Source organism: Silurus meridionalis, chromosome 13, assembly GCF_014805685.1.
Source record: "Silurus meridionalis isolate SWU-2019-XX chromosome 13, ASM1480568v1, whole genome shotgun sequence".
Lineage (NCBI taxonomy): Eukaryota > Metazoa > Chordata > Actinopteri > Siluriformes > Siluridae > Silurus > Silurus meridionalis.
Genome location: NC_060896.1, coordinates 7,273,044 through 7,298,389, shown reverse-complemented (window position 1 = coordinate 7,298,389; position 25,346 = coordinate 7,273,044). Strand labels below are relative to the sequence as shown.

Below are 25,346 nucleotides of genomic sequence, written 5' to 3'. Positions count from 1 at the left end.
GTAGTTACTTTTTGACTCAGTTGTTATTTTGCCTTACTGTGTTGTTATGAATTGTTAAGTCATTAGTATCTCATTATTTTGCTGTTTTAAGTTATTAGTTTGAATTTGTGTTTCATGAGTTTGACACTTATTTATGTTGACTTACCATGTCATAAGTTGGGCTTAATATCGTCTAATTGTTTGTGATTTTGTAAATGATTTAATTTTTTATTTCAATTTTTAATGATTTTGTAAATTATTTAAATATTTTGACTTAGTATCTTAGCATTATTTTGAAATTAGATGAAATAATGATTTATCAGGTCAATATTGTGAGTCAAAATAATGACAGCAATTGAGAAATAAATTTACACTGACACAGAACTATGGAATAGAAATTGGGGGAAATTATGTAATAATAAAAACAAGACAGTTAAGCATTTGTCATTGAATTGTTCAAATACCAAAGCCTTTAAGTGGCAGGTTTTTGTGAAATGAAAAGAAACTGAAGAACCCAGAGGAAGTCCAAAAGACAGTGAGAACATGGGGAACCTGGATGTCTCATCGTTTATGGACAATTCATCTCACCGCCACCAGAGGGCAACTTCAAATTAGTTGTAGTGTGGCATTTTTCACTTCCTGTTAGCTGCTAAGTCAGGCCACATGGATGTGCTCAATGCTAAGTCGTACAATTACTATTGTAGTAAATTCAGAGCCATAGTTTGGTCATCTGCAGCTTCTACTTGGCTGGAAGTAAAACTTGCACGCACACTGGCTTTTTAGTGGCAATGCTTTCGCGTGTCCTTTGTTACACTGGAGCTGTGAGATGTCAGCTGCACTACTGTCCTACCTTTCTTGATAAATAATTCTGATAAACTATTCTGTTCTAATACTATACTAAAGCTATTTGTGAGCAAATTCATACTTGAGGGACCAACAAAAATACTGCTGATACTGGCTATAATTTGTAACAGGTTTTTGGATGTATGCCCAGAATTAGATTTGATCAACTAGAATTCATACTAGCAAAAACTATAAAGTGTTAAGTGTTACTACAGACTACAAAATATGATCGACTAGCATACATGCTAGCAAACTAGTGATCGACTGGCATACATACTAACAAACCACATGTTACAAAATCAGCTAGCACACAAACTAAAAAACTTCATATTCGACTACATGTGATCAGCTAGCACTAATGCTAAAAAAAACTACATAATACATAATGTGATCAGATAGCATACATACTACATAAACTAAATGCTACAAAATGTGATCAGCTAGCATTAATACAAAAATAAACTACATACTACAAAATGTGATCAGCTAGCATACATACTTATTAAACCAGATACAACTAAATGTTATCAGCTAGTATACAATTTTAAAAACTCCATACTACATAGATCTACTTGCATCCACAATAACAAACCATGTACTACAGAATGAAATCAGCTAGCATTATTACTAAAGAAAGTACACGCTACAAGCTGTGATCAATTAGCATCCATACAAATACCATAAGGACATTATGACCTTCTTGTTATGTCCTTTTAATTAATTTATCGATTTCTTAATTAATGTTGTCTCATAAGGAAATACTATTAATTCGACCATCTCAGTGAATATATCATCACGTACAAAATCAAAGAAAAATGGAATGAAAACATTTTTTTCCAGGAATTTATAATGTAACTTCCTGCTGTGATTTGTGGTAATGTTCTAAATATTTATAAGCGAATGTTGTGAGACATGACTAAAATGCATTTTTCATCATCTATAATGTATGATTCATGGAAAGGAATGTTTTAACATGAAGTCAAATGCAGTCATACATGCAAATAGCATGTTCTGGAATATTATGGAATATTTTTGACTCAGAAAGGTTACTCCAATAAGGAACTTTAGTCTTCTTAATGTAGAATCTAACTCTCTCACTCACAGTAACAGTAACAGTAACAAAAAAAAAGAGAATGAGTAAATCAACATGTCGGGACCATGTTTACACTAGGATTGTTCCTCAGAGTGACACACTATGAGAAACTACATATTATTGTGTAAAAAGAAAGAAGGAGAGAGAAACAGATGGTCTTTCACAATTTCACAAAACGATCGTGCGACTATGAACTGTTTCTATTCATGATATATCTGGCAAAAATTCATCCTGGGGACATGATGTTGGATTTTAAGAGCACAACGCACGTCATCAGATTTCAGTCTTCCACTTTTTTTTTTTTTTAAGGTACAAGAACTTAATGACATGCCACTGTGTACACAGTAATATGTTCTTGCAAAATTGCTATAATGGAAGGAATTTTCTGAGAGTTAATTGATAAAGAAAATCACTTTTGTTTTTGTAAAACAAAAACTTAAACATGCAATTAGAGCATACCAAGTTTAAGTGTGTAATGTTGTGATGTTATGTTGTGATAGTGTGTGCTAGGTCTGTTGTGTTTGAGGTGAGGTTAGGGTTGGGGGGGGTATATTGTCCCCTTCCACATCTCTGCTCTGGGACATCACATCAGGAAAGCCTGAAGTGATTCATTGATGAGTCAACAGCTATGAGCTATAAAGCCACAGCACTGATGGAGTCTAAGCATGACACAGCTCGCTCACCTAAAGGTAAGACCCCAAGTCTTTTTCCTCTGCATCTCTTGACTGTTTACTGACTAAATACACCTATTAGTGGTTGTTTTACTTGAAAAAAAAAAACAGTTTTTATATTATACTCTAATCTTTTTACTTCTTCAAATGAAGGTCCATTATTTGGACCAGAAAAAAAAAATCAATTTGTAGTATTTTAAAACAAAAAGTTACACAAAAGTTATGTAATAACTGTTTAAACACAGCAACACAATGCTTTGAGGTTATTTGGGAAGAAAAAAAATGTTAAATTGAGACAATACCAAAGTTTAAACTGTTTCAGTCGAAGCTGAATTTTAACGTTAATAGTTTAATAACATTGCAGTTTGTTCAAATGAACGCTGATCTTCGTGGATGAAAACATTGTTCCAATAGTGAAGAATTTTCAAAGTAAAAAAATTTCAGTAATTACAAGACCAACACATTGACACTAGGTAGTCTACTTGTAAATTATTTTTTATTATTTAGAAATTATATAATAAATTACAGTAATTTAAAATCTAATATCTTTCTGAATCACTTTTGCTATTTTTATGGAATATTCTGATCCATTTCATCTGCCATGTATGTGTGATTACCATGTGGTTTCTATATACTGATAGAACAACAACTTATCTTTGCTTTCATTTCCTTGAGATTTCCATTAGAAACCCTATTTAGGAAAAAAAAACTTTTTTCAGCTCTCAGACTGTGTTTGATTAGTAGTTCATTGTAATCATGCATACTATATACATACTATATATGGTTGATTAAGATTACTTTTAATATTGCTGGAGTATTTAATAAATGTGATGGAAATATTATTATTTATTAATTGATTGCTTCCCTGTAGGTAGGTGTTGTTCTACTCTGAAGGCACAAAACCACTCACACTCAAAGAAAAGGTTATGGCTGTGTACCCTGCACTTTTTTGCTCCAGTGTAGTGACTGTGCTCACACTAGCTTACGGCCGTGGTCTTCCGACAGACAGTATGAAAAACTCCGTCAAACTACAAGTCGAGAACATCATCTCCAGAATACAGAAACACAAAGATGAGGTAAATGTCAAGAGAACAAAATTACTCCTTCTGCTTTTTTCTTTGCTCCAAGTTTTTATTGTGCTGTTACATTTTTTATTCTAATTAGGGTTGATTAATCTTCAGCAACAGCTCTGACAGGCTACAAAAGCAAATCATAGGTTTATCTTCTATGAGGAACACATTATAAGCCTAATAATTTTATTGCAACCATGCAAGTTGAACAGCAATTGTATTGTTAGTGTATTGTGAGTACAAATAAAGTGTAAATAGAAAAGTGATGATTTGTTAAAGTTTTTTCTGAAAATGTTCTGTAAATTTTGTAAAAGATTTCTACACTTTGAAAGAGACTACAATCTTTACAAGCTTTTCATGAAAAACAGAAAAAGTTCTACATTTAGTCAAATTACTGTTAGATCCTGGTGATGGAAAGATTGATAGCTGATATGATAAAAAAAAAAAAAACAATTCAATAGTTATAATTGGTATAAGAGGAATAAAATACTTTAAGATTTAAACACCGTGTTGAAAATATTTATCATTTATATATTTTTTTTAATTACAATCTGGAGTGCAATTCCATTATTTCAACAGTACTGGGGAAACCCATTTTGTGTGTGTTTTTTTTAATACAAAGTTACACAGGAATTATGCAATAGCTCTTTACTTGAAGCCAAACTGATTTGTGGCAAAATGAAACACTAAACTGCGGCAGTTGAACTTGGGAAGAGTAAACACTGTATTAATCATCCATAACACCGCAGTTGGTTATTTCTTCATGCTTTGTTTGTAACGGTAAAAGTAACTACGTGTTGCATCAGGTTGCATCACATCATTCTGTCTATACTATTTTATTCCTTAATAAATATAGTAAACTATGCTATCGTTATAGTCTCGAATGTAGGTTTAGTCTCAAGCATACTACACAGAAACCCAGCTCTTTCTCTTAAACCTGACCTGAGCTCCATTGTACTCTCACAGTTCCAAATACTTCATAAGATGATCCTGGATAGTCCCGAGCTCCTGCCCGAGCTGCAGTCTGACAAGCCCATCGAGGGTCTGAGCTCCATGGTGGAGATGCTGAACAACTTCCAGCGAGTTCTTCACAGCCTGCCCAAGGGTCACATGAGCCAACTGCACAGTGAGGTAAGCACACTGCAGCACTACCTGGAAGACAGGATGAACTCACTGCAGTGCGAACACAGGAAAAGAGAAGGCACAGAGAAGATCCTGGAGGCCTTCCTGAAAAACCATAGCACGTACTACATCACCCTGGGTCATGTTGCTCTGGACAGACTGCAGAAGTACTTACAGAGACTTAACCACAATCTAGATCAGCTGAGAACATGCTGAAGCCAAAGAATCGTGTGCTGCTCTTTTTAATGATATTTTTTGTTCTATTTATTTATATAAATGTATTTATGAACCTAACAACTATTATTTTCTATTTTATTATTATTATTTTTTAATGAATGCGTTTGGGAATCAGACCAGACATTCCCATCAGGCTTCACGTTCACATATGCATGCACACAGACACAAATCTTATACATGCTGACATCACCACCAGCCAAGGATCCTAAGTGATGTCATAGGATTACCGGAAGACTCCTGACTGAACGTGCTGGGAAGCACAAATCCTCTTTCCCTTTTCTGACCACCAGCAGACAATCACTATGGATCGGAATGCACTATATTATTATATAGTGCAAGATATTATGTATATACTGTCAAGAGCTTCATTTGAGGTTATCTGTAAACTGATGGAGATGCAAGATATTATTTCTTTTATATTCACGAGCTCAGCAAAAAATAAAAATAAAAAGCACAGTTCTCTAAATCGTTGTGTTTGTTTCCGGGATTTTTGCAGGAACACAAAGAACCAACACAACAAAATCCCAGTTTATTAGCAATCATTTATATTGTACGGCCATCTGGCTGCTTGATGTTGCAGCAAAATTGTCCTGCCAGCTAAAAGCCCTGTGTACTGGGGCTTAATGAGACATGCAGTTTGTGGATTTAAAGGCAGGACAGGGTTGTATAAAGTAGAGCACAAGACTCTCCTAAAATCTCCATAGATTGCTATTTACTGTGCTTTAGGACACTTAAAAAGTCATTTGTTAGTTATCAGAGCCAACATGAAGAAAAAGAGCAGCCATTCTTCTCCAGAAAAACGACACGAGTAAAAGAATGACGCACCAAAAATCATGCGTGTGTACCTCCGGCATAATAAATATTGACTCTCACCCACCCAATTACCTTTTATCCTTCATCAAATTCCCTGGAAAGGCAATGTTTGTGAATACATCTGGGGCAAAATTACACAACACTGGTAAAGAAAAGGAGCACATCCTTTCGAAGTGTGCACGTAACTCAACCCTGACCTCAATGTCCAGCTCAGACTGGACACTATCAGATGTAATATTGTGCATATTATTCCCAAAACCTTTACTGTAACTCTGCAAGAAGTTGCACAATACTTTATTCGAAACATCCTGAGATCACTATGAAAGTATTATTCTGATGGTTTTCCACTGCGTTCGGAATTATGTTTCTTTTACCTATCAAGGAACATAAAAGATTTGCACAAATGAGGCAATTTCTTGGAACTGTGGCTGACTGAGCATGAATTCTTGACAGTAGTCAGGGCCTCACATTAGCTGAACCCTGGTGTGGTCCATATTACATGTGGAAGTTATTAACATTCCACATTATGCACTGCATTATGTGACTGGTCCTGTATCTCTAGTCGTGTTACTTTCTGTTTCAGGGATTACACTATTGGCTGTACCTAAAAGATTCAACACAGTGACCATGTCTTCTCATTAGTAGATGGAAATGTACTGCTCCTGTCACCTCCAGACTGCTGATTATAGATCAAAAGAAATTCTTTAAGAATGCAAAGCAGAGAATCAAAGCTTTTGCACTCGCACAAACATTTTATGGTAATATTCTCCTACAACTAATAGTCACACAATAAAAAATGCTGGAACATGAAGCATTATATTATCAGTCCAATTTTTTCCCCCAATCTTTAATATAAAACGTATCGCGCTCCAGACAAACTGAGTAAAATTCAGTCTTTTTCTTGGCATGTTCTCACTCAGGTACACGCACCACAATTTACAAACACTCTCAACTAAACCATTTGCTCTTCTTGATGAGAGAGTCCTTCGATGTGCCTGTGAGTTTTTTCTTGTACTGTTCGACCAGACGGTCAAATCGATCATCCTCTCTGGATTGGAACTTCCTCTTCGCTGGCTTAGCGTTCTGAAATCAGGTAAAACACAAAGATGCACATGATCATTGCACTAGTGATGGATTATTTCAGATCATCCTCTAAAACCAGTACGACAGATATAAGTCGTATATAAGATATAAGTAAAATTCTGCAGCTATACAGTAACTTTCATCTTGTTCTCATGTTCCGTCTTGTTTTAAGGAGTTGTTCCTTCACTTTCATATATATATATATATATATATATATATATATATATATATATATATATATATATATATATATATATATATATATTAGGGATGCACCGAATATTCGGCCACCGAAACTTTTCGGCTGAAAATGGCCCAAAAGTGCATTTTCGGTTTTCAGCCGAAAGACTTTGATCACCGAAAAAACACGGTCGAAACAGTTTGTTGTGATGACGCAAACAGAAACCGCGGCCTGCACGTGCTTGTCTAAAACAACATGTCTGCGGTGTAGACGTATTTCAGTATATCTGAGAAAGACCCACGGATAGCGATATGCAAAACATGTAATGCCGAAATTTCGTCTGCAAAAACTTTCTCTACGTCAGGTTTAATTTATCACCTGAAATCCAAACATCCGATCGCTATGCTGAATATCAGAGGAACGCAAACGCACAGAAAAGCAAAACCCCTCTGAGCATGCGCACTCCGTCTGTGGTGGACGTTTTTGAAAAGGCAGGAAGTTTCCCAGTGATAGTGTTGTATTGTTGTATCTTTAAGCAGTTGCACTTGTTCTAAATGCACTTTGTTTTTATGAAAGAACATATTTAATTGTACAACATTTTAGCAGGACAGAGGGCCTGTACATTATTATTTAATGTACACATGAGTGCATTTAAGTTAAACATTTAAGACTAAATTTTAATTTATTTTATCCTGTGCATTGCTGCAATGTGCTATAAATAAATATTTTCATAATTTGTAATTGATAAATTCTTTGAAACTAAAATATCAATTTATGCAATTGAAATGCCTTGAATTTACACAGTCATAGACATAAATGCAATGGTAATAATAATTGCCATAATTTCTTTCGGTGTTTCGGTTTTCGGCCTTGCTTTCCTCATTTTTCGGTTTTGGCGAAGAATTTTCATTTCGGTGCATCCCTAATATATATATATATATATATATATATATATATATATATATATATATATATATATATATATATATACACACACACAAACTGTATGAGGGGCCACACAGCAGGCAGGATTTGCATTTCAGGTGTAATCAAATCAAATCGGCTAAATTGTCTGTGTGCAATTTCAAAAACTTGTTTACAGAATTCAATTAACTGAAAACACCTTTAAAGAATCTCCCAGACATTTTTAAATATTAAAATCCTTGCCGCCAATGTGTCCTGTGTCAATCACGGATCACGAAAAGTGAAACATAACTAACTGGGGGCTGGATTTATTTACGCACGTTAAAAATATTTATTAAAATCTTCACATTTTTGTTTACAACATTATCAAAATAGGCTGCATATGAACTTATTGGAAAACCATATAACCAAAATGGCATGATCCTTGGTTCATAACCCCTCTGCGAAGGTTCAACTGTGGGATTGGTAGTGGAATCAGCCTCCTCCTATTTGGAATTATTTTATATAATATAATATAATATAATATAATATTAAATATATATTTTGCCAACTCTCTCAGATAATTCCTGAAGACTGTGTGTACCAGGGTGCTTGGGAGAGAATCTCTATGATTTACACTAGTGCCTTATTTAATTTTTTTTGTAACACCGATTACCTCAGGTTTTATACGTTTCACACAAATGCCACAGAGGATTTTAGTCAAAATCTTGTGAAAATGAATCATCTCATATTACTTACCTGAAAGAAAGCAATAAAAAAAGAGGACAAATGAAAATGCCACATAGCACGTTTACGAGTCACTCATTCATTTAGTCATCATATTGTCACTTTCAGATCTCTGTGAGCTTTGGCTTTTATAAAGTTTTGCGGGCGTCAGTAAAATCTGTGCTGTGAATGTGACTGGTAAATTACAGGAAATCGGTATTTATTAGCAGACAAGTACAAAGTCAGCGTTACTGGAACTTTTGCACAATTTTGCAGAATTGTTTTACCTAAGAAAGCATGCACATTACAGTCTGAGGCACAAGTCCTCAATTTCACTGCGGGTTTTTTTTTTTTTCGTGCTAATTTTCATGGAACGAAAAGAGCAAAGGGGCTGCAAGACTGCGAAATTTAAAGGAGCTTTGATTTGAGGGCAATTTTATACATGCTTCCATTGTTTCCTTCAGGTATTCTTAGAGACAAACTGGTACATTTTGGGAAACTTTCTGATACCTCATTATGGTTAGTATTCTAACAGACAAAACTTAATTGGTTTTTATTGGGTCTTTAATTTTTATATTTTAAAAACCAAAAGCATTTCTGGTTTCAGCATGGCCCTACTCAACCACGTGCACACACCTCCAGGAGAGTGACTATTTGGAGAGAGGGAGGGATGTATGGATGCATCTGTATTCTCTAAATCAAGTTTTAGGATTTTATGTAATAGAGGATAGGTTTCTTTTTTCTTTTTTTTTTAGATTGAAGGCTGGGACACTTCCCAAGACACTAAGGAAAATTCGATCAGACAAAAAAAAACTGATGAAGTGCAGAATGATTTCATCAGAACGGTTGATCCGCATTGGCATTCTTATTGCCATAAGAATTTTTTATATATACATTTTTCTCTTTGTTCCACATACATATTTTTATATATCCTTTATATCTTATATTTTATTTTATATAGTTTTTTTTTATACTTTATTTATCTGCTTCTTTTCTTTTTCCCCATCCTATTCACCTCATGCCGTGTAAAGCATTTCACTGCATGTCGTACCCTGTATGTATGTGTATGTGATGAATAAAATTTGATTTGGTGGAAAAAAAGGCATTCTATACGCAGATATCTTTTAAATGTGAAATTCTGACACTGTTTTGGAGCACATTAGCTTATTTTTGTGTATGTATGTGTGTGTATATAGACACACTTATATATATATATATATATATATATATATATATATATATATATATATATATATATATATATATATATAAAAAAAAACCTTAAAGCTAACATTCATAATAAAAGCCATTTTGATTTGACCGGGACTTCAAATATATGCATAGACCACCCCTGCCCTAATATTATACATTATTCTGTATCTCTAACAGTTATGTAATATAGACAGTAGAACATGTTCACCTGTTTCTTGTTTTCACTGGGTTTCTCCATTGAAGGAAGTAACTTCCTCTCTTTCCTGCTGGGAACCGTCTTCACTTTCTTAACATTGGCAGTCTGTTTACCTTTATCCCGTTTCCTATTCCATTCAAAGAACACTTCCAGTAAGATCATCAGATCATGTAAACGTATCAGCATTGCTCAACCAGTATGTTTAACAAGATAATAAAAATATCACAATGACCAAATCAGCACCTGATCTTTGGACCCATATGTGAAGGCATGGGAAGAATCTTCTGGCGTTTTTTGCCATCTCCCAGCTCCACGTGCTCTACTTCTGGTGTGGTTCTGAAGCCAGAGTAATGGTTGCTCAGAGATTCCTGGTTCTTCTCACTTCCTTTCTGAGCTCCTGTTGACTGCTGAAATGATGAAGACTTTTTAGGAGATTTCTGCTTACATTTAACTTCCTTCACAGTTTTCTGGGAGTTTACCATTGATATCAAGTTTACTTCATCTTATCTTTTACTCAGCTACTGCTGAGAGCTGGTCTATGAGAATTTGTTTCCAATTAAAGATAAAGCCCAAGAGAGTGTACCATTCTGACCCGTGGCCTGGCACCCATGGAGTGTTTCTTCAATAGTTTGACTAATTAAATAAAAGTACATCACCTAGAATATACTATATACATAATAAGTAAAGAAGAAAGAAAAAGAGCTCCAAGGTCAGTTAAACTGGCTGACTCCTGTAGCCTCTCTTTTTGGCACTTAATAACTAGGAGAAGTGGGACTGGTGTCTTTTAAAAGCTAGGTTTGAGTAGTTGTATTATGCAGCATGTCGGTCATTATGATTCAGAATTAATAGGCTGTCAGGTCATGGATATAAAATACTTAAAAATATCACTGAGCAAAATTTGCCACAACAAAAAGTCGTAAATGTCTAATACAGTTGAAATTCATTAACAGCCAGAAATCCTGACTCTAGAATTATTAATTGCACAGCTTAGCTGCTTCTTGGGCTTGTCAAGTTTTAAAATGTTACCTGCCACTTTCAGTACAAGTTGTTTGTGAGAAAGAAGCGTTTTCTGAAATTGTCTCTAAAAATGCAGCACCTGACATATACCAAGTGGCATTAGTGAATTGTGCTAAGATGAGACAAAAATCTACTTTTTCGGTCAACGACATTGTCAGCATGTTTCAAAATTTATGAGGACTGCATGTCGGGAAAAGCAGGTTATCCAGTGATAAATCTGGTGGTTAAATAAATTGGGTTGTTTTAAGGCTGGTGGCCACCTAGTGGATGTTTTTGGCATTATGAATTCTGTTAAATACCAGGATATTTCAGAAAAATCCCAGAAAATGGTTAAACAATGAATCAGTTTATTACAAGGACTATCATTGTATATGAACTCCTTGTATTCATGTTGTGTCTACAGGTTGGTTATATATTTTGGTTACAGATGCCATGCAAAAATAACTAAATTTAAATTTATTATAAGGATTTATTTTTTTCTGTGCATGCATGTGTGGAAATATGATATACCAAGTTTTTGGTAGAGCTTGACATACTGCGAATGAGGAGAAATCATTCTAAATGATTTTCTAGATACACCCTTGAATATTATCCATCTGACGTCTATCTTGATACACTACAGTCAATGGTTGACAAAACGTGTTAAACTTTCCAGATTGTAAGATTTGCGTCTGGCTTAATAAATAACGTACCAATTATTTTATACACACATATACACAGGTCTAGTTTTTAACATTCGAGTAGAAATATGTAAATGTAATTTGTCTGCTATTTATAACCAGACAAAATACTCGCATGCTTTTTTTTTTCTGGTGAAAAAGAAATAAAAAAAAAACACAACAGTCAAGACCCGCTATAGCAGACGTTTTTTCCAAAACACGTTTAGCATTAAAAAAATAAATAAACCATTCAATGCGCTCAAACCATAATTAAAATAAAGCAAGTGTACTGCTTTTCTTCTAATGGTAACAAATAGCCCCCTAAACATCATTACATTCAGACTGACTGGTTCTGAAGAAGAGATTACTGAGGAACAGATTGTTGAGGAACAGATGTTCATGATCCAGCACATCTCTCACAGCAGACACCGAGCTGTCTTTGATTAATTTCCTTCATCCAGATTTTCGAACGGAGTTTATTCACTCGGGACTTATATGATTAGGGGAGCATAGTGGGGTTAAATTGGATGCGATTTACATAATGATCCTCACCTTTTTGGCCCCAGAGTCAGAGGCAGCTGTCATTTTACTCTTCTGCTCCCTCATAGCCTTCAATTTTAACTTCCTCGAGTCCTCCAGCGAAAACTCCACAATAGGCCTCTGAGCAGAACACAACAAAGGAAACAAATCACACACACACACAAGCAGACACGCAAACACGCGCACACACTTTAAGAACGCTGTTGCGACAGACGCTGTGGTTTAGAGCAAAAAAATTCCTCAACGTAATTTCAGGGCAGCTGAAAGACAGGTTCAGGAAATATCAAAAGTAATTATTCAGCTTATTTTCAGGAAAAAATAAATGTTCGACAGGGAAATGTGTGTGTTCGTGCCGCATGAGGCTCTAGCTAAAAAGGAGATAAATAAACGTACTTCTAGGAAGCTGCTGTCTATTCAGAAAAGTGGTTACAGATCATCAAGCAAATGGATAATACTCTATACACAACTGCAGCACTGAAGAAAACAGCCTTCATTAGGACAAATTAACTTCCTCCCACTGCACACAATAAGACTATATTTCCGCCTGCTAGTTCGGCACATAACGCATTCGACGCGGCGCAAAAACCGGTGCAAATGTTTGTGCACCCCAGGCCAGAGCAGGGAAGGAAATAAAATGGAGGAATACACATATTGTGTATTATTCTTCTGAAATAACATGACTTTGGGTTAACATTTGGGCATTATGTACAATGTAATTGAACGATCCAGCATACAAAATAACTCCCAATGCTTCATTTTTAATCCTTATATCTCCATCATCTACCTCCTGAATGTCATATTTCATACATCTTTAACTAACAGAGCCTCTGCATTGTCTCAGAACAAATAAATCATTTATCTTCTTCATTAATATGATTAGGAAGATCATATAAACACTTTCTAATGTCATTGGTAAGAATGAATCCTGACTGTGAACCATGAAACTAATACATTACTAATATAAAGTTTCACTAAAGTTCCTTCTATATTAAAAACAAAAAATCCTATGATATCTTTGATGCCATATTCTGCTGTCCTTAAAATTTTTTCTGACAATTTCTCCTTTTCTTTTTTGCCGTTTCAGACTGCACTTCGAAATTTCTTCAATCTCTATTACAGATAAAATGCAATCTATAGGTGCATTTAAAAATCCTGGAAAAATTATTTTCCTCAGCTGTATGGAAAAGGATGGGGCTTAACCTCAATCCCTTCTGTAATCACTGACATTGAACTGACCTTGACAGGTGTGAAGATGTTGGGGTTGTTGTTAAGATGACGCAGGGCTTGGAGGGCGTGATCATGCTCCTGAAACTCCACAAAGCCGTAGCCTAGTGACTGACCCATTGGCTCACCACGCACCGGCTTCCTGTCGTACATCACGTGGCACTGGGCAGAAAAACAGTAAGAAGTGTTTTTTGATAATAATGCACAAGTATGCAGCAATTATTTTTTTGCAGTGGCACAGACCTGATCGAATTCATGCCATGCTTCTAGTACAATACTGCCATCTATTGTTAATGTGAAGCAACAGTGAAATCTACATATATTTGAATGTTTTCCCATTCTGCAGTAGATGTAGATTAATAATTTATAAGCCAGAGGAAACACTTTGTTAATGGTATAAAACCTGGTATCAGTTGTTAACATAAAAATGATCTAATTCTTCAATTCTTCATCTTAGCAACACAATACACAGGACTTCAGTTTATGTTCAATTAATGCTAACATCAAGTATAAGGGTAAAAAAAGTACGGTAATCACGATTAATTTAACCACAGCATGGTTTTTGCTGCCAGATGGGGCATTTTGAGCCTTTTCAAAGCTGCTGATCTCCTGAATAACTTATGTAGAATTTACAGAGAATGGTGCAAATAAAAAGAAAACATCTATCTAGCAGGTCAGTGAAAAACTCAGACTGGCTGAAACTAGCAGGAAAGTTCATGTAGCTCAAACAATCATGGCAAACAAAAAAGCACCACAAAACACACAAGACACTGATTTTTGAGGGGCAGCACAGCATCACACAAGATTCATTAACCGGATGTGACAGTAGGCAATGAATCATCTAAAAAAAGTGAGCGCAAAATGAAAATTAAAGACACGTCTTTCACATCATTTTCCCTTCACTGAATGTATTTTCCGATAGACAGATCTCATTCACTTTTGGTTTAAGCCTTGAACCAAAAAAAGCAAAAAATGTTGCTATGATAAAACGGTACGTACCACATATGCATATTCTTTTCTATTTTTTTTTAAATATTCTGTTTCATATTTTAGCGATGCATTAAATGAGGAAATCATATACACGTATTTTCGTAGCAATTTTAACAATAATATACAATGCAAGAAAAAGAATCAGTTTATTTTAACTGGCATCAAAATTAAAAAAGAAACAAAAAAAGAAAAAGAAAAAGGCCCAGGTAACTTATCCCACTTCCTCAACTATAAAGCCGTACACCACTATGTGAACTGTTTCTAATTTGACTTTAGGTCATGCTGAGTCACTGATGTGTAGTCTGTAATATAAAGCTCACTATAATTAAACACTTCCCAGCACTATAAACAGTAAGCATGCTACAGTTGTGGCGTCAGTTCTTTATTCCCACAGGCCCATACAGGCTAGACTTTAAAACGTTTACCAAGACGCCAGGCATCACCAACTGTCTCCTGCACATCTCTGTTCCTCTGAGTGAATTAATCATGAAGTGTTACAGTGAATTTTGTCACAGGATTAGACAAATAAAGCTCAAATGTTAGCAGAATTATTGTGATGTACAGTAAAGTGCAGGCAATTTCTCTGCAACAGCTGCAAGAAGCAAAAGGGGAACCCATCATCATTTGGGTGACACCAAGAGTGCGATTACAAATCATTAAAACATTACAAACACTAGAGGAAGAAATATCATGAGCACTGGAGTGTGTGATTATGAGTAGCGTCCTTTCTACAGTTTTATACAGTCAGTTGGAGATGCAGAACCAGGCGCTCCTTAGCAGTAACAGCTTTCAAGTGTTCAATGATGGAGAAACAGCATGTGTAGAATGTTTTTGAGTATTAATTAAAAGGATGTTTATTCTCCACACACTACATAGATTGAATACGCAACAAAATAAAAAATAAAATAAAAACCATGAATTCAATTAATCTAGACAATGTGAAAATGTTTTCTATTAATTCTATACTTTTTTAAAATCATGCTGTGGTGTTCTTCTTTTCCAAGATCACGTTGTGTCCAGTTTAACGGACTACTACTACCGCTTCGATCAATATATTACTTAGTCTGGTATTTATTGAAAAAAAATTTTATTACCTCAGAACTTTATTGGCCTCACCTATACTAGCGTTCAATATTTAATCAGTATAATGACCTTCTCTGAACAATCAGGAAGGCCCCATGAATCATTCAATAATTACCACCTATTAAAAGGCTCTTATTTTGAATAAGGTACATATGTGAATGTGCGTGTTGGGACTTGTTACCTCCTTGATCCGGACACCTCTTCCTCCCCCTGCGGCAGACAGGCAGATTTTGAACAGGCGCTTTCGGTCCACACTTTTGGGAAGGTTGTGAACACAAAGTCGCGTTCGAGACACAAATATGTTCACGTCCTTCAGCTTTGCCTTCTTCAGCTCTGCAAACTAAACAAACACACAAACATGTCAATGAATAACAAAAGACATTACACAGCTTTTGACATGATACAGCTTTATGGCTAAAGCTTTTAAATTCCAAATAAAAATATCCAGGAAATCACAAGGAAACTTTGAGATAATGACACATTTGTGCCAGCTCACCTACCCTCAACCTCTTCGCCATATCAGATTCAGAAACTCCTTCTGCTGTTTTGGTTCCAGGACGGATCACTGAATACAGAAAGAGGTAAAAGAGAAGTGGAGGACAATTAAGATGTAGAAGGGAAGTGAGAAAAAACTATTCAGAACTATTCGGGATACATCCGCCTTTCCTTTACTACACTTATTTGACTGGAAATAGGTTATTTTAAGATTATCTTTGATAAGATTTTTTATTTATATTATCTAATATCTATTATAAATGATCTAATAAAACCCTAATTCCATAACATTCTGGATGACATTCTGAAAGAAGAACTGTGATGTCAATTATATGCTATACTATATTGCATACTGGTTTGAAGATAGATAGATAGATAGATAGATAGATAGATAGATAGATAGATAGATAGATAGATAGATAGATAGATAGATAGATAGATAGATAGATAGATGATAGATAGATAGATAGATAGATAGATAGATAGATAGATAGATAGATAGATAGATAGATAGATAGATAGATAGATAGAGACTAATCATCTGGTGTAAGAGTGTAAGAAATTGCAGCACGCTCTCGTCTTTCAAACCACGTTAAACCCACTTTCCCAAAGGAATGTTACTGGCTGCACTTACAGCCCTCTCGGGCGAGGTACAGGTTTCTGGATCCTGTGTGTGTTTTCACTTTCTTGCTCTTCAGTTTGGAAGCGTCTTCCCTGCTCACGGCCAGCACAATGTTCAGCTTCCTCCCATCCACCCTCACACCACCAGCCTGCAATACACAGAGCAAGATTTAGACACAGAGCCAAAACAAAGGCTCAGAGAAAACCCTCGCACACAAACGCTCATTTGGACTCACTTCAGATTCTGTCTGTGCTACTGCTAGACATTTCTCTGTTGCTTGGTTTGTTTTGAACTGAGCAAAAGCACAACCTGGAGGAAAAGAGAAAAAAAAAAACAGAGTAAGCAGTGCTTGTCTGATAGTATGGACTGTGCTGTTCTTATACATGGTCATCAATATACTTTTAAATAAGTGCAAAAATAGTATTATTCAAATATATTTGCAATTATTATGATTATCATAATTATTATTATTAATGGTATTAATAATAAAATGAAGGCCCAGAGGAAAGTACATTTTTCAAGTATCTGTTCTTTATGTGAGCTTTTGGGGAGAAAACAATTACTCCATATTAAAGCACAATATCTTACTTATTACACTGCTAGATTTCTGAAAGCATGTTTTACCTTACTACTTTAAAGTAAACACATAAATTGTGCTTACTTTAAAAAATTAGAACCAATCACAAGACCACAGAAAACTATCCCCTTATAAAAGTATAGCATGCAGGAGAATGGAACAATTTTGATATTATAAAAATGAGATGGATGGACGGACAGACGGACAGACAGACAGACGCACTCCATATAACAATGATAAAACTCTAGTTCCATTGGTTCCAACTTTTTATGGCCCACCGGTGGTCGCTTAAGTTGTTACTAAGCAGTTGTTTTCATACACAAATTGCACCTAGGCGATCTCTACGCAGAAAAAAAATTTAGCACCAATTTATGAAAAGTGCTGAAAATCTTTAATGCCCTAATGAATCCCAGAACTAAATCAACAGCAAGTTTTTAAAAAAAGGCTAAATTATTCTTTATCATTCTAATATCAGTGAGAACAAAAAATTATAGGTTGTAGTATTTTATTGAAGTGTACCTTAGGCATAATTATAAGACAGTAACAAGTAGGTTATAAAACCTAATTACTGATGTCAAAAGTAATTTCCAATAGATTTTCATGGCCCTCTACATAGTGGGCAATTCAAAAATACAACAAACGTTTATGTTGAATAAAAAAAAAGCACCAACCTTTTGAATGTCCTGTTTCAGCATGCACCACAACACGCACATATCTGAGTTCACCAAACTGCAGAAGAACTTCCTCTAAACCCTCTTCCTCTGTGTCAAAAGACAGGTTTCTAAAAAAGACCATTAAGAATTTGTTTTTCTGCAACTTTTTTTTAACACACGTTTTAACTATTTAAACTTTCTTTTGGCTTCTCCCATTAGGGGTCGCCACAGCGGATCGTCCGCATGTTTGATTTGGCACATGTTTTTACGCTGGATGCTCTTCCTAACGCAACCCTCCCCATTTATCCAGGCTTGGGACCGGCACTGAGAGTGGCTGGGGTTGGTTCCCTGACCGGGGATCAAACCCGGGCCGCAGCGGTGAGAGCACCGCATCCTAACCACTAGACCACCAGGGGACCTACACGTTTGAACTATTTAACTGCACAATTAAACACTAAATCAGGAGTTGAGTCTGACTGGTTACTTATCCATTATCAGCTTATCCAGTTAATTCTCAAGAAGTTAGTTCATGATGCATTTTGCTGAATCATATGGTGATTAAATCATTATTAGCATTTAAGATGAAATAAATAAATAACACTGATTATTTAATGTGATTTTTAAATCTTCTAGCTTGCTCAGATATTACACAGCCGAAGAGTCCACACACGTTGAGTAAAAGATCGCCATGTCAATTGGCATCAGAAAATTCTGTAATAACATTTAGGTCTTTATAATGCACAACTCTATTCTTTTCAGGTACACTCAGGGTGAAATCAGACACTAATGCATCATAAGACTGGTATTGCTCAGCCCTTCTAGCTATCAATGATGTTTACCTTATAAATACTGTTTTTCCTTCGTTCACATCTGAAGGAAGAGCATTCTTCTGTTTCTTCTTCTTCTTAACTGGAAAGATAGAAAAGGATCAACCACCCTGAGCGCAGAGAGTTCAATAATAACAATCTCAACAATTGTTATGAATGAATCATACCATTTTCCTCATCATCCTCATCACCATATTCATCATCTGATGCATCGAGAGAGTCAGAATCATTATCCTCTTCGTCCTCACTGTTTTTGCTTTGATCCTCCTCCTCATCATCATCATCCTCGTCATCATCATCATCATCATCAGATGGCGATTCTGCCTCAGAGTCGTCCTCTTGTTGTGTTATTGACCTTAAAATAAGTCGAAGTTTTCTTTATTTATTTATTCTAAGGAATGGCATAATGCTAGATATCTGAACACGGTATTGCTATTCACACCATTAATACACACTATCCCATCACACCCTTCGCTAATTTATATTCATATACATGTTTATTTACAGTATAAGTGGACTTGCTCAGCAGCTCCTAAAATGTTTACACTCCCCAGAGACTTTATTTGCTGTTCTTAATCAACAGTTTATCGACTTTTTTTCTGTACTTTGCTATTATATGTTACTGCAAATATATTTGCACATTTATCTGCATTTGTTAATTTGCACAACTGCTACCAATATCCATTCATCTATTTATCCATCTAGCTAGCTACCTGATGTCATGCCAAGAATATATGTAAATAAAGCAAATGCAAGCAAGCTATCTAATTATTTTTTCTTTGCTTTACCTGTAAATTACTATAAGTATATTTCTAACTCACTGTGCTACTGTAACATAAATTTCCCCCAGGAATGAATAAAGGGCTCAATCAATCTACTGATAGATCGATCTATTATATCAGTCTGTATGTGTAACATTAGGCTAATTATCATATTCTGCTATTCAAACTATTAACACTGTACTTTTATACATTACAGATGCAAAACAACAGGTTCAGCTCTTACTCTTTCTCTGCAGCCTGATCATCCTCTTTCTCATCCTCATTTTCCTCCTCATCCTCATTTTCCTCCTCACTCTCAGTCACTTTTTTTTCATCCTCTTTTTTACCTCCTATGATAAAAATGCAGTCGGTTATACATCAGATGAAACATTTAGTCAAGCAGCAGAAACAGAAAACGAACTCGTACCTGGGGCAATGCCGGACTGCTTTGCCATAAACTTGTCTTTCGACACGGCCCAGTCTACAGCAACCCGTCTGTCTGCGAAAAGAGAGGCAGACCAAAGTTTGCCCATGGCATTTTTGAATGTTATGACATGTGGGAGAGAAGAAATATTTTGTTCCAGGTGGAAAAGAGAGAATCTCACCTTTAATTTCTTTCAGGTTGGTTGCTGCGAGGGCTTTTCCGGCTTCCAGCATGTTCTTAAACTGAACGAAAGCAAATCCTCGTTTCTTTCCATCTACACACAAGCATAAAAATGAAACATTGTGTTTTAGCACTAATTTAAGTAAGAGGATCACTAGAGTAACAATGCATTAACACAACAGCAGAATAAGGCTCACTTTACACCTGTAACAGCTCATATTATTCTCATGAATCGGAGCATTTATTTCATTTCACATGTAGATGTGTGTAGTGGCCTGAGTGATCCCTTAACATCATGAAATCACTAATATTTTAGTGAAAAATATATGTTTAATCACTTTTGTAATTATTTGTAAGATTTTTTCATTGGAAATAATACACCTTACAACTCGTTTGCTTAAATATATATACACATACATACATACATACTAAATATATTATCAATTTCTTCTTATATTTATAATATACATCTTTGATATTTTGCCAGACTACCAGCCTACTGACAGACTGATTGTTAAAACATCTGACTTTGGTGCATACCAATCACTTATGGTAACACAAGTGTAACATTTATTGTATCACTCAATATTCGTTTAAATTAAACATTTCCATGACAAGAAATCTGATTTTATTTTTAGACTGTTAACATATTATTAACCTACATCATAAACGACATGATTTACAAGTTTAAACTCGCATAAAAATGCAATTTTATTTATATATATATATATATATATATATATATATATATATATATATATATATATATATATATATATATATATATATATATAAATAAAATAGTTGCTTTTAATTGGCAGCACACAGTAAATAAACACCTACAGGCTGAAACAGCCTATGTGTTGTATATAATCGATATATACTTCACAAAAAATATATAATTACAGCAAACACATTTGTGCAAAATATTCCACTGTTTGCCATGTAGCAAGCCTGATTCCATCAACAAAAATACAAACAAATACAAGGTATTTATCATGTTATTATTATTTTTCTTCTTCCAATCCACTTTTAACTAACTCATTTAGTGAGCATTACCTGGTTTCAGAGGGATCTTCACTTCCAGCACTGTCCCATATTTTGAAAAGACGTCGTTCAGATCTGCTTCAGAGCACTAAAAAAGCAAATAAATTATTTTTTATTTCAAAGGTATGTGTTTAAATCTAAACACAATCAGTTTCACTAAAGAGTAATCTACTTATTGAATACAGAAAGGATTACAGTAATACATCATTAGTGCATTATATGTGATTTCAAATATGCCTGATAAGGAAGCTGAAGAAAATACATTACATAAAATCTTGCCAATAATAAATAGAAAATAAAATGGATGTAGCTTTATTTCACTGGATACAAACTTTTCAGGAATTCGGGTAATTAATTCATTCAAATTATATACGCCATGTGGTGTATACAGTTTGAACATCAACCATACACAGTACAAGGTGCGGTGGAATGACATTAAGAACAGGCCAAGGACATAAATTTGAATAAAACGTAATAAAATTCAATAAAACGGATGGATGGATGAAAAAGAAAGAAAGAAAGAAAGAAAGAAAGAAAGAAAGAAAGAAAGAAAGAAAGAAAGAAAGAAAGAAAGAAAGAGAGTAAATTAATTTACAACTGAAAGTAGAATTAATATACATTAGCAGAATATACATCCCATAAGGAAGAAACAGTATGACTTTTCAAACTTCCTATTAAAGTACAACTGAACTGCTGTTCATTCCAGGTCATTTATCTCCACATTAAAATCTTGTGATCTCGATCAACAACTCTCTGCACAAATCCTTGGGGTTAGGATCGACAATCAACTGTCCTTTTCTTCTACCACTGCTAATCTAACATGGCGATTTCTCTTTTACAACATCAGGAGAATTTGTCCAGTTCTGTTCATATAGGCCACTTAGATACTTGTTTTGAACCTAATTATCTTAAAACTGCAACTCACTCCGGGCAGGTCTGCCTCTGAAAGACATTTGATTGCTGCCACTGATTCAGAATGCGCTTTTTCAATCTTTGTTCTCCCAACCACTGCTCATCTGGCTGCAACATCTCTCAGGGTACAAGAAAGAGATTATAAGACTCTATATATCCTATGTTCTAGGATCAAGGTGGGCATGAAGTTCCACTTGAAGTATGAACTGCTTAGTCTTCAAACAAATACCCACCTGCCTGAGTTATAGACTGATATTTTTAGTCTGTGTTCAAATGAACCAGCATCAGAATGTACTTATTGACAAATATCGCCGATTTTGTAAAGTCACTCTGGATAAGGGCAGCCGCCAATTGACATGAATGTAAATTTGAGCATGTAATTGACAATTACCTTAAAACTGAGATTTCGGATAATAAGCCTGGCCTTCATCTTGTTCTTCCTCATGCCTTGTGACTTTTGCTGACTTTTCTCCTCTGTTGGTTCAGAGTTGGTTGGTGGACTCTCTGTTTTTTGCTCAGCTGTGCATTTAAAAAAAAAAGAAAAAAATTAAAGAACAGAAAATGCCAAAAGTTAATACAGATAAGTGAAATCAAGATAATACTAAACAGGACACATACCTTTGTTCTTCTTTCCCTGCTTCTTTTCAAAAACTTTTTTCTTTGCCTGAACTACAGAAATCTTTTGCCCATCGTAGTCCTTTATTTCTCGGAGAGCTCGCTCAGCGTCTTCTGCCATGGAGTACGTGACGTAGCCGATACCACGGCATTTCTCTGAGCCTGGACGGAAGAAGACCCACCAGACACTGAGATTAAATCTTACTCACATGCAAGACAAATAAGGGGATAAGGGGATGAGCGGCTTTTTACATGTATTTTACAGCACAGGTGATGTTAGGAAGCTGGAGTAAAAGTGCAGGGTCAGGCATACAGTTAAGGGCCTTGCTCAAGGGCCCAACAGTGGCAGTTTGGCAATACTTGGTTTAAACCACCAACCTTTCGATCAGTAACCCATTCGTTTCAATTGTAATTCTATGTATTACTGTACTATGCATTGTGCCCCTTAAATTGAGAAAGAGTTATACTTCCTCCTATAAGTTAAACAGGGACACTGCTACTGAGAGCGATAAGTGACCAGTTAAATAACAGGAAATTTAATTAATTATTCTAAATATTGTAAAAATTTAAATGAAAAGAAACGTATGTAGAAATAAGTTTATTAGAGGGACAGCGCATGTAGGACGTTTCGGAGACAAGGTGAGAGGCACGATTTCGATGGTTTGGTCAAGTTCAGAGGAGGGACATGGGATATATTGGTAGAAGAATGCTGAGGATGGAGCTGCCAGGCAGAAGGAAAGAAATAGGACGGCCAAGGAGGAGGTTTATGGATGTGGTGAGAAGATATGCAGGTGGTTAATTTAAAAGAGGCAGAGGTAGAGGACTGTGGGGTAGAGGACTCCCCTAATGGGAGAAGCCGAAAGAAAATGGCTCATGTGTGGGTTTTTTTAACTAATTTAATGATAATCTATACAACAAAAAAATGTGACCATTAAAGCCTGTATATGGTTCCCTACCCAAACTGTTGCCATGAAAAAGTACAGAATTGTCTATAATATCTTTGGGTTTGGTAGCATTACAATTTTGCTTCCAAGGTCCAAACCTTTTTCAACATCGCAATACCACTGCACAATGAATCAATCTAAAACTGCAGGATTTTGCACAGGCATATCTTCAATGTTTAGATTTCACAATGTTCACATTAAACATGCACACAATTGAGTTTATTGCATATGCATCATCATAAGTTTGTACATTTGTAATTTACATCTTTTGAATTTTTTTGTTTAATCCTTATAATTTATATTAGAAGTCATTCATCAGTTTGGGCGATTAATCGGCATCGATAGTTGATTGCTAGAACTATCTTAAAAAAATCCATACCAATAGTTTTTCCGGGTTGTGTTTTATAGTACGAGAGCGGCCTCTAGAGGCGAATAATTTTTATTCATCCATATTTATACAGGATCCAATTTAAAAACTATAAGTTCCTTAATCGGTTGTCAGCAAACACGATCCAACATAGCTATTGGAAAAATGTACTATCTCTTGACCTATAATTTATATTAAATGCTGCTTGGAGGATTCACAGAGTAAGATTATGACATTATGATGTACCAGACTGATTCCAGTGCATGACACTCCACTTTTGAATGCTGAAAATAAAAATCTACTGCAATTCTAAGATTGCACGAACAATTCAGTAACTCCTCAATGTAAACATTTCTTTATAAAGTCTATGCTGTCTGAAAAAAGTCTGAAGGCTACACCTTGAAGGTGCAGTTTTGCTCGTTACCTTTATCTCTGACTACAAAGCATCGCTTCACCGGTCCTACTTCAGAGAAGATCTCCTCCAGGTGATCACTGGATGCTGATGCAGGTAAATTCCGCACAAATAAAGTCAAACCTGCCATTCTGTTTGTACTCCTGATCTTCTCATTAAACCTGATTCCTGGATTAGATGTGTGATCAGTTCACTCTGATAAAAAAAAGGAACAGAATGTAAACGATCACTAGACGGATCAGGCAGCTGTCCACACTGCCTCGCTTTTGGAATATAATCTCTAGATTTTGTTTTACTCTCCGTTCACACACGACTAGGAAAGCACACGTTTTCTACAAGGCAGACATCTTGGATGTTTTTCCCACCCGGACATTACAAGACCCGCCTCCTTTACTGTGATTGGTTAGTAGCGACCGGTTTTGATTGTGGACACTAAAATCATCCAATTAGAAACCTGCTTTGAACTTGCAGCCAATTGAAGTACAGGAGGCGGGTTTCTTCAATGCGGGTAGGAAAAAAAGGCCGTCATGTTGGTATGTCAAAACGGAAAAGGTTTTTCTTCCGGTTTTCAGAGGCAAGGGAATGGAAATGAAGAACAGCAGCGCCGCATAGTGGCTCGGACATGTTTGTCCGAGGACGGATCACTGTGTATAGGTATCACTCCACTGGACCGTGTTTCCCCATATAATATAAGAACGCCTCCAAAAGTCCTGAGGGATTTAACTACAGTGAAGTTAGTGGCATCACATGCGGACAAGAAAAACATTATAAAATTTGATTTGGTGATAATAACCTTTAACAGGAAGTTAGAGATCACCGGAAACACGCCAGCAATCAATCTAGCTTTGTTATGTTATCAGTGATTGGT

General features: G+C 35.5%; 2 protein-coding genes across 3 annotated transcripts; one reads left to right on the top strand and one right to left on the bottom strand.

Annotated features, from left to right (window-relative positions):
* Positions 1-3,478: 3,478 nt before the first annotated feature.
* Positions 3,479-6,423, top strand: lepa (leptin a). Its single transcript, XM_046865024.1, has 2 exons — positions 3,479-3,662; positions 4,623-6,423. Exons 1-2 carry the CDS (start codon positions 3,513-3,515, stop codon positions 4,992-4,994), a joined length of 522 nt encoding a protein of 173 aa, XP_046720980.1. The 5' UTR covers positions 3,479-3,512; the 3' UTR covers positions 4,995-6,423.
* Positions 6,424-6,647: 224 nt separating this feature from the next.
* rbm28 (RNA binding motif protein 28) lies at positions 6,648-24,853 on the bottom strand. Of its 2 annotated transcripts, none has more exons than XM_046865023.1 (19): positions 24,491-24,853; positions 22,759-22,917; positions 22,532-22,659; positions 21,241-21,316; positions 20,183-20,275; positions 20,005-20,076; positions 19,822-19,927; positions 18,984-19,171; positions 18,829-18,898; positions 18,008-18,117; positions 16,995-17,068; positions 16,772-16,907; positions 16,143-16,207; positions 15,824-15,982; positions 13,582-13,731; positions 12,358-12,465; positions 10,373-10,533; positions 10,142-10,256; positions 6,648-6,911 (listed from the first exon to the last, which is right to left on the bottom strand). In XM_046865023.1, exons 1-19 carry the CDS (start codon positions 24,606-24,608, stop codon positions 6,777-6,779), a joined length of 2,223 nt encoding a protein of 740 aa, XP_046720979.1. In that variant the 5' UTR covers positions 24,609-24,853; the 3' UTR covers positions 6,648-6,776. The 2 variants fall into 2 exon arrangements, with proteins under 2 accessions (XP_046720979.1, XP_046720978.1); XM_046865022.1 differs by having other exon boundaries at positions 10,373-10,536; positions 24,491-24,852.
* Between the last annotated feature and the right edge of the window lie 493 nt (positions 24,854-25,346).

What these genes read in the sequence shown, in the direction of transcription:
- lepa (XM_046865024.1), top strand. Translation starts at nt 3,513, where the DNA reads ATGGCTGTGTACCCTGCACTTTTTTGCTCCAGTGTAGTGACTGTGCTC. An exon ending in TACAGAAACACAAAGATGAG is followed by an intron (nt 3,663 to 4,622) that starts GTAAATGTCAAG and finishes GTACTCTCACAG; the next exon opens with TTCCAAATACTTCATAAGAT.
- rbm28 (XM_046865022.1), bottom strand. Translation starts at nt 24,608, where the DNA reads ATGGCAGGTTTGACTTTATTTGTGCGGAATTTACCTGCATCAGCATCC. An exon ending in CTGACTCTGGGGCCAAAAAG is followed by an intron (nt 10,537 to 12,357) that starts GTGAGGATCATT and finishes TCATCATTTCAG; the next exon opens with CAGTCAACAGGAGCTCAGAA. An exon ending in CATATGGGTCCAAAGATCAG is followed by an intron (nt 10,257 to 10,372) that starts GTGCTGATTTGG and finishes TGAATGGAATAG; the next exon opens with GAAACGGGATAAAGGTAAAC.